Source organism: Rhyacophila brunnea, unplaced genomic scaffold, assembly GCF_057557595.1.
Source record: "Rhyacophila brunnea isolate RB1 unplaced genomic scaffold, BYU_Rbru_1.0 scaffold_11, whole genome shotgun sequence".
NCBI lineage: Eukaryota > Metazoa > Arthropoda > Insecta > Trichoptera > Rhyacophilidae > Rhyacophila > Rhyacophila brunnea.
Window position 1 is genome coordinate 40,562,370 of NW_028232763.1, and position 9,941 is coordinate 40,572,310.

Consider the following 9,941-nt stretch of genomic DNA (forward strand, 5'->3'; position numbering starts at 1 on the left):
TTTACTCTAAATATTTGCATAACGTTATTAAATTATAACGAAAAACGCCATATTCAAAAGATATTCGTATGATGTATTGCTAATATAATCTAAACTTCCCTTATGTAGATATAAAGTAGAAACCATCCCTTAGGAATTTGTAGCTATTTTGCATAGTAAGTAATTACAGTGTGCATTTATTATACTGGGACAATTTAATGGATGAGCTTTATTAGAAAAAGCAACATAATAATATATTATAATATGAACCAACCAGTAGAAGTGATTCGCCACTATTATTATTACTGTAGGTAATATTCCGGGCTATTTAATGGCATTATTTTTTCATAGTACACTTACGTACTTTGAATATAGTTTCAAAGTAAATATCAGTTTGTTTTCTTGCCCATTATAAAGGAAAACAAAACCCACTTTCTGGTTATTTATGACTTACAAACAACTGCGATAAAATTATGTGGCAGTGAAAACTTACATGAACTTATATCGTTTTACATTTCCTTGTTTGCCTATAACATTAAGTATATGAAAATAATCACAATCTACTTTTTACATTGGGAATTTTCTTGTTCTACAATGATACAACCAAAAGATGATAAAATATAATATTACCAAGACGAGAATGAAGAATAGTTTCCGTTCTGAAACAGAGGTTCATAGTCTACAGAGTCATTTCCCAAAATTTGGGTCGATTACCATATTGCGATTTTTTTAACAACTGCAATATTTTGAAAATAATAACATGGTAAGTTTTTCAAATTAAAATTCAATTTTATTTATTTTACATATAATGAAGTTCACGACATGACATAAAAATGACATAATTAATTTAAGTACATGGAAGCACACACAGTGTACTTGGTTGTTTGACCCTATCTTAAAAACTTACAAAAAAACGTCCACCTAAATTCACCCTCACGTAAGTGGAATATATCCATATCCGAAGTGATCTGATTAAACATAGTTATTGCCCTCCCAATTGGCATTACTAATGGCAGGTTAGTTCTGCACCTTGGAATTATCATAGACACACAAGCCAATACCACAAGAGTTTCCACTTACGCCGCGTATAAGTCGGAAAAAATATGTAGCTAAATAAAGATCTCATCTTATTCTCTTCAGTATTTAAGCATGTACAGTCTACGGTATGTACTAGTATCATTTTAGAATCCTTTTGAGTCACTGTGCGTCAAAAGTAATAGCTTCTTGATATTCAAAATTCACTAAAACCTATAATAGCAACAGCAACTCCCTACATACTATATTTATCTATGACTATCTGGCAATATCATCGTATGTATATTTTATGAATAAATGAAGTCTAGAGATAGTGCTAGTCTCCATTTCTTGATGATATTTAAGCCACGGAGCAAGTCATAGAGTACTGAAATTTATATAATATTATTTTCTTTGGAAAAGGTTCAGCCTGTCCTGCGGAACTGGAAGCTTGTTGAGTAGTTATGAGATTTTGTTTGACAACACACCACGAAATTACCAATGACAGTAGTGGTACAATCACAGATATATCCAGACTTAGAAAATCATAATATATTATGACCTCACTAGGAACTGAACCCATCACCAGTGTCTCGCATATTGCAATAATTAATCATCTACATGTGCGAAAGCGTCTAAAAGTGAGTGTTATAATATAATATTTCACTCGATTTATGTACTATTTTTAATGGACCATTTTTTGTATTTAACGAATAATTCACCAGATTTTGAGAATGTAACATTCCATATATTGAACATACATAACTTGAAAATACCTCAGATATTGAAGCGCCTAGTTTCAAATCCCCCTAAAATGGTTTTTGAAAAATTTTGAGTTATGTATGTATTTAGATGGATATTTTTGTTGCATATAATATGATGGCCAAAGATTGAACTTTAAAAAACGCCAAAAACCGTCAATACGTATGATCAAAAATTAGAGTAAATTTCAAAACCCGCTAAAATGGTTGGGTGTGCTTTTCAAATACCCCTAAAATGGAAAGACAAAATACTCTTTAGATTGTAACGAATTCAAAAAATAAATACATAACGTCGGTCTATCTTGTAAACCTCGTAAATCCCGTTTTGGTCAAAAATGAGATTTTGAGCGAATACGTTAGAATGGTTGAATATCTACGAATGTGTTAAACTCTTATATCCATATCTCGTTTAATAATTTCAAAAATCAATCCACAAAAACCTCGTAAATCGCGTCCATACAACAATAAAATTTGCAAACCTCGTAAATACCGTAATCCCGCCATTTCGTATGGAGAACTGCCACAGTGTCTTGAGTATTACATTACCTTCGTCTTGTTTCGTTATACAACTATACTTTGGGTATCATATTACGAGAGGAATTAATTTATATTGATACAATATAGATTAAATATTAAGGTAAGCGTTTTATTTATAATGATTTCCCATAATATGCACACAATGTTACATTTACAATAGAACGTTTTTTTCAGGATAGAATTTCATGACATGCATATTTAATGATGTTTGGTTGTTTTCAATGGTTTTTAGTTTATTAGCACATACAATTAGAAAAGAAAACAAATCAAATTACATTCAAGTACCCACTTACTACGTGAATGCAAAATTTACAAAGTTTAATCTGTTTTCAGATGTCATGGGCTCAAAAAATTATGGGCATGCTACAAATAAAAAATAACACAATTGAAACAACTGCTGCTAAGGAAGGAAATAATATAGAAATAATCCCAAGGGAATATTATGAGACCATACATATTATTCCATTATCATCGCCATATGAGGTCATTTCTAGCGATGACAATGTTTTAATGAATGATTCACAACACGAAGCTTCTTACAATATAAGTGTGAGACCCCAACTAGCAAAATTATCAGGAAATAATATAATCGAGACTATTGACAGATCTTCAAACTATGAAAATCTCGTGAAAAAGCCATTATTTAGTTCCTTATTCCAATACTGATGATTCGTTACAGGAAATCAGTACGGACACTTAAAGGAAAAGGAGGAAAAAAATGAATGCAAGGCAGATAAGTCCGAGTGGAAAAGTGAAAAAAAGAAGGCAAATATAGAAAGAGGTGAGCAATATTTCGGAAGGAAAAAAACAGAACATGCATGGGAGCATGTTCTGTTAAGCATCAAAAAAGTTTTTGCCATCTCTATCGGAAACAGATAGAAGAGAACTAATCCTATATAGCGATGGTTGTACATATCAAAATTGAAATTCGACGATGGAAAATTCACTATTGAATATTGCAATTATGAATGATATTAGGATATTAGAAAAAGGACACACCCAAATGCCAGTTGATTCAATGCATTCTACCATTGAAAGGTATCTGAAAAAAAAACAGGATATAAATGTTCCTGCGGAATAAATGCCGTAATGCTCGAAAGAAACCAGAGCCATATTATAGTGAATATCTATATCACAACGATTTCAACAAATTTGACTTTAAATTTATAAAAAGTTGGTAATCCGGTTGTCACTGATATAAGGGCATCATTATATGAACCAAATGGCACTATACAGTATAAATTAAGATTTTCAGATGTTTGGAGTGTATTGCCTCCAATGACATTAATATGGACCAAGCATCTGGGAATAAAAATGACACTCACTTTTTTGTCGGGTCTGCCGAATGGCATAATCTGTTCTAACGCCATTACAATAAAGGTGATATTGCTATAAATTCCTGATGCTTTTTGTCGGGTCTGCCGAACGGTTTGGTTCAAACGGGTTCGCTCAAATAAACATTGACACTAGAAACACTGTTCTAACGCCATTACAATAAAGGTGATATTGCTATCAATTCCGATGCGTGATATCGCATAATGGAAATTGCGTGACGTCTACCTATACATGTGCGAATGTCGCTGTGCGTGAATTTACTTGCTAGCTACTGTATTGAGTGCGTTGTCCATTAATAATGTCATTGATTGCCTCACAGAAAGGACAAGGACGTCACACCTAAAAAGTTTGCTGACCTTTCACCTCTACATGCCAGTCGTCTTAAAATCAAACCAAGGAAACATCATGATCTGCAAGAACTGAAGACTGTTTTGTCGAAAAATTTTCACGATTACTACGATAATCTACCACATTAAAAAAAAATAACATGTTCATTTATTATTTTTTTTAAATATACCTATATAAGTAAAATTGTTAATAAGTTTAAACATTACATTTGATATTTTTGTAAACTATACAATGTGTCTTAATTTGCAATTGTCTTAAACAGTACTCGTTTTTATGACTGAAAACCTTCTAAATCCATCAAAAGGCAAAATACACTAAGTATGAAAACCTCATAAATCCAAAAAAGGCTATTTTTAATAAGTATAATGAAAATTTATTAAAAATAATTACTGAATACAGTTGCTGATTTAAAAAGTAACCAAATGGATTTTTGAAATTTCGAAATTCCATTTAAAACCAAAATTAGACAGTTTTTATTGTCTCCTGAACAATTAGTTGATTTGGATTTACGAGGTTTACAAGATAGACCGACGATAAAGTAAACAGATTTAATGGATAACATGAGTTTTTCTAATTTTTCTCAAAACTACCTATAATCGTTTTTCTTATTTTTTTCAGAACTACCTAAAATCGTTTTAGGGGCTTTTGAAACTAGGGGCTTCAATTATACCCACTAGAAAAAATCCCGTCGAGCATTTTATTTTTTTCAAATAAGATTTTTTTCTATTGGGTATATCTGAGGTGTTTTCCAGTTATGTATGTCCTTTTTACTATTTATATACGTGTTCCATTTGAATGAAGTAGACGTTAAATTTTATTCTAATTTTTAAAGTCTTGTTATAAAATATTTAAAATTAATATAGGCACATGTCTCGGTGATTTTTTCTATATATCTGAGGTGTTTTCAAGTTATTTATCTTCTATGTACTATTTATATAGGTACGTGTTGCATTTGAATGAGGTAGATATTAATGTTAAATTTTATACTCATTTTTGTTATAAAATATTTAAAATTAATACAGGCAAAATATGTCTCTGAATTTAGCTATGGTGCGTATTTTATGTGGAGCTTAATTTTCAGAACAAAATTATATGTCAGCAATAATTTTATTGGTAAATATGTTTACGCTGAGCCCCCTTAATATTTTTGATAACGTATTTTAGGCTTAGACCGTTCGAATTGGGCCTATCCTGCCGTAAAGTTTTCAATAAATCGTTTTGCGTAAACTTTTTCAATTATTCTCCATAATACACTACGCGAACTAACTACGCTCTCCCAAAAGAGTAATCTCACAATATTTATGGTAACTGCTATTGCGGGACAAACACTGTTTGTCTTACTTACATAAACTTTCGGTTTATAGGATTCTGCTCATTTTGTTTGGCCCGGGAACATTGACTGCCAATAATATGTTACACCAAATTAACGATGGAATGAGTTTTATACAAGTCTTAATATTCGTATCTCATCAATTTAATAATACCGAGAATTCTAACGCAAATAAGCGCAAGTGACAAATTACAAGCTTACAAGAGAGCACTATAAAATAAAAATAAATCTTCATATTATGGGTATCAGTGGTGAAGGGTGGAGTTAGGCTGTTAAGATCCACCATAAATAGTGCACAATAAAGTTTATCAGTCATACGTTTTTGTTTTCATTGAAATAAGATTACAATTATTTACAGATTGTGTTGAGTAGTTTTTAAAATTCAATTAAACCCTGCGAAAACAATGCCATAATAGATAGTAGTAAAAAAAATACTCGTATATCTATAAATATCCAAAATTATTCAATTAAGTCATACATAACTTTGGATATTTCAAAAACATTTATCTATTGTAGTTTGGATTAGGCAGGGCTTATTGAATTTAAAAAATGAACCAACGATATGTAATATGTATTATTAATCCAACGAGAACTAATAAGTATGAATGAAAAAGTGTGCACAATTTAGTCGTATCGCCCAAAGTATACCAAAACTATTATGGTTTGGTTTCTTTTTCTTCTTCTTTCACCCTGTCACGTCCCAACATTGGGGCATAGGGCAAGCACAAGTTGGCGCCACTTCCCTCGGTCCATCGCTAACTCCTGTGCCTCCCGCCATGTCAGACCTGCAGCACGTAGGTCGCTTTTGTAGCATCGCTGCAGGGTGAGGGAGGGCCGGCCACGGCGACGGAACCCTTGAGGCTGTGCCACAAGGGTACGAAGTGCTGCACTTTTTGGCGGCATCCGGAATACATGTCCCAGCCACGTGAATCGTCTCTTCGTGATAACTTCAATCACCGAAGGCTGTTGTGTCTGCTCACGAACTCGGATATTTGTAACGCGGTCGTACCAATGTACCCCTAAGATTCTGCGGAGACATCGATTCTCAAAGCTCAAAAGCCGAGACTCTTGAAGCTTAGTAAGATGCCATGTCTCACAGCCATACAGGAGCACAGGTAGCACGCACGCGTTAAACAAACGACATTTGGTCCTCACAGAATACAGCCTTGACCTCCATGCGACTCCAAGTTGGTTGAACGCAGAGCCCGCCACACCCATGCGGATTCCAAGCTCACTAGAAATACCACCATCATCGGCAACCGTGGCACCCAAGTACTTGAATCTGGACACCAGCTCGACGGGCAGACCAGAAACCCGCAGAGGAGTGTCGGCGTCGATGCAAGCAGCACTGCACATGGATTTGGTCTTAGCGGCATTCAGATGAAGACCCACACGCATCGAGTTCGCGGCTAGCCTGTTCACGGTCACCTCCAACCTCTCGATCGTCGAGTCAAACACGACTGCGTCGTCTGCATACTCCAAGTCGCACAGTCTTTCTTCGCATAGATCGCTTGTGTCATCATGATGTAGGCGTATCCCACTGTCGGGGCAAACCGTCTTACGCATTATGAAATCCATCATGATGATAAAAAGAAAGGGCGCAAGTACACATCCTTGCTTGACTCCTGACGTGATTTCAAAGAGGTCAGAGGATGTTCCGGCTGCTCTCACGCGACACTCTGTATTGGTGTAGAGAGCACTTATCACGGCGACCAGTTTCCGTGGGACACCATATCCTAGCAGAATTTGCCACAGAGATTCACGATGAGGACTGTCAAATGCCTTTTCATAGTCCACGAAGCAGCAGGCGACAGGTATATTCATCTCTTGGTACTGTTGCAGAAGGCTTCGGAGAGTTGAAATATGCTCTGAGCAGGACTTCTCCGGGACAAATCCACTCTGCTGCGCACGCAAAACGTCCAGCATGGGACTTCTAATCCTGTACAGGAGAATCTGCGCCAACACCTTCCCGGGAACGCTGAGGAGAGTGATTCCTCTGTAATTATTACAGTCTTGTGGGTTACCCTTTTTGTGCAGAGTAACAACGGTACCATCCCTCCAGGCTTTAGGGCACTGCTCCCTTTCCCACACCTCGTGCAGAAGGTCACACAAGGACGGCAATACAGCACTCAGTCCGCAGAGCAGAAATTCTGCATGGATGCCATCATCTCCAGGAGCTTTCCTGCGCTTCAATCTTTTGACAGCCTCTTTAACTTCAGCAGTTGTCGGAGGATCTTCGCAGAATCCCGATGCAGTAGTGATTCTGAGGGCGGTGATCTCCGACGGAATATCGAAGGGATGCAATGGAGGTGGGCGATTCAGGACATCACTGAAATGTTGGCGCCATAGCTCCTGGACCTTTGCAGGTTCGGTGACTGTCACTCCGTCAGAGTTGCGTAATGCAGTGACCACTGGACGTTTTTTACCGCAAATTGCTCTGGTGATGCGGAAGAGAGCACTTGGATTATTCTTGCAGGCAGCAGATTCCGCATCCCGAATGAGGTCATCCAGGCGTCGGCGCTTATCGCGGCGGGCAGAACGCTTTACCACGCGGTCCATTGTCTGGTATTCCGCGCTGCGCTGTGGGTCGTATGTACCATTGTCTCGCAATTCTTTCAGGAGCTTCCTCTTCTCAATCATCTCCCATGTGCATGTGCAGTGTTTAATTGATTTTTAAAAACTAACAAACACCATCTGTAAATTGTAGTGCTAGTTCAATAAAAACAAATACTTGTGACTAAGAAAGTTTAATTTGCACTATTTATGGCGGATCTTAACAGCCTACCTCCACCCTTCGCAAGTAATAAGTATCAACCCACAATAAGAAAAAACTCTATCAAGAAATAATTTTTGCTGACGCATTTGTATAATACCTACTGAAGATGATATAAATAATCTAATACTAGGCAACTCTTCTTGGTATTTTTTTCATAGCTGAGGATCATGACAACCCTAAAATTCATTTATCTTTTGAGCGACTAAGTGTCTCTACCCATCTCGGTCTTCTGCCTCTCTCAAGGCAGTGTGAAGGCTGCCCCCAGTGAACTCCTTCACTTGTTCGCTCTTTCATTACATCGCCTTCTACGGACGCTATCCAAAACAATTACTGGTCTCTCCAGGTTATCGGATACATGCCAAATATCGAGTACATAACTGCAGAATGCGTCTCATACATATAATTGTCAAGAGCCGTTCTTAAATATAGACTACCAAAAACATTCCTTAGACTTTTTTTGCCTTTTTTTATTGGTTTACCATCTTCGATATATTTATTGAAAATTGCAAAATTTAAAAAAAAAATTTGACAATTTTACCAATAAGTACATAATTATAAAACACTTTTAGAGAAATATAACCATTAGAAAATTAAATAAAAAAAACGACAACCAACGGGTTCAAAACCACATATATTAGGATACGCACTCATCTGTAATTACCACCAAGTTATGTGTGGCCTATCTAATTTTAATTAAATTAACTACTTAGTGATTTTTACAATTACCACTAAAGCGGTTTCTATTTTTTTTTTGTTTTGCAGTCGGCTTTTGTATTTTGAATCGAAGTATTAATAATTACCTTAATTACTAACCGGTGTCAGGATCTCTCCAAAGTTTATGTTACAACGTACTTGCAATGTAGAGTACCTATACGTTTTATAGCTTTGCACTTTTTACTACACTGATACGCCTGTTTGCCTTATTACCTCGCATAAAATTAGATCAAATGATATTCACTTGTATTAATATTATATGTTGTAATAAACAAATATTTTATTTTAAAAATATGTTTTTAGAATATATTACATCATTTTCATCTTAAAGCCGAAGCGCAAAGTTATGACGCCTATACTCTACCCTCTGTATGTTGTTCCTACTCTATTATATTGTTACATTCTTAAATCTTGTGAACTATCCGTTGGATAAAAAAGTATTTTACCTATTTTATTTATTTCCATTGATTTTCTTCGCACCTGTCCTGATTCAGTTTTCTCCCTGATTAGCAATGGGGAAAACATCAAGAGTATTGACTTTAAATACGTAGAGGTGTCGTATATCACGAAAGATGGGAGAGCTGTCTATGTTAACATGAATGATTAGAACAAGATTCAACTCAATACTCACAAATTAATCCTATTCAATTCTTGCATTCGGACGGTGCAGCTATATGGTAGTGAATCATGGCGCATTTTAAAAGCTTAGAGCAACCGTATAATGAGCTTTGAGAACATATGTTTGCGGCGGATACTGTGTATGTGGTAGTATAACTTTAGAAGTAATGAAGTGATGATTTAGCAGACCATGCAGCCTGTCATCACACTGACGGTGAAAAGGTGACGTTTGAGCTTACTCAGCTACGTACCTACTACAAAGCTTTCGAAAAAATTTCAACCTGGCTTGCCTGTTCTTCAATTTAACTGTATTTCAGCGCCTACAAAATTCTGATGTTACCTGGAGGGCAATTTTTGAACGATGCAGTCTCATTAAATATGATAACTTGCTTGAAACACGAAATAGCTTCAACAGTAAGCAGATGGCTTCGAACGGTGTCCAATAATTCAACAGAAATATTGGATGGAAATTTGCATTATATTTTTGTCTATGCTCACGTGCTATCCATGGCAGCTCAAGTTAACTGTT

General features: G+C 35.8%; 1 protein-coding gene across 1 annotated transcript in view; it reads right to left on the reverse strand.

Moving 5' to 3' along the window:
- The window catches only part of LOC147078709 (uncharacterized), a 42,784-nt gene extending 34,840 nt beyond the window's left edge, over positions 1-7,944 (reverse strand). The window contains exon 1 of the mRNA XM_085960502.1: positions 7,356-7,944. Coding sequence (XP_085816628.1) covers positions 7,356-7,944 — 589 coding nt within the window. The remainder of the gene's footprint in view (positions 1-7,355) is intronic.
- Between the last annotated feature and the right edge of the window lie 1,997 nt (positions 7,945-9,941).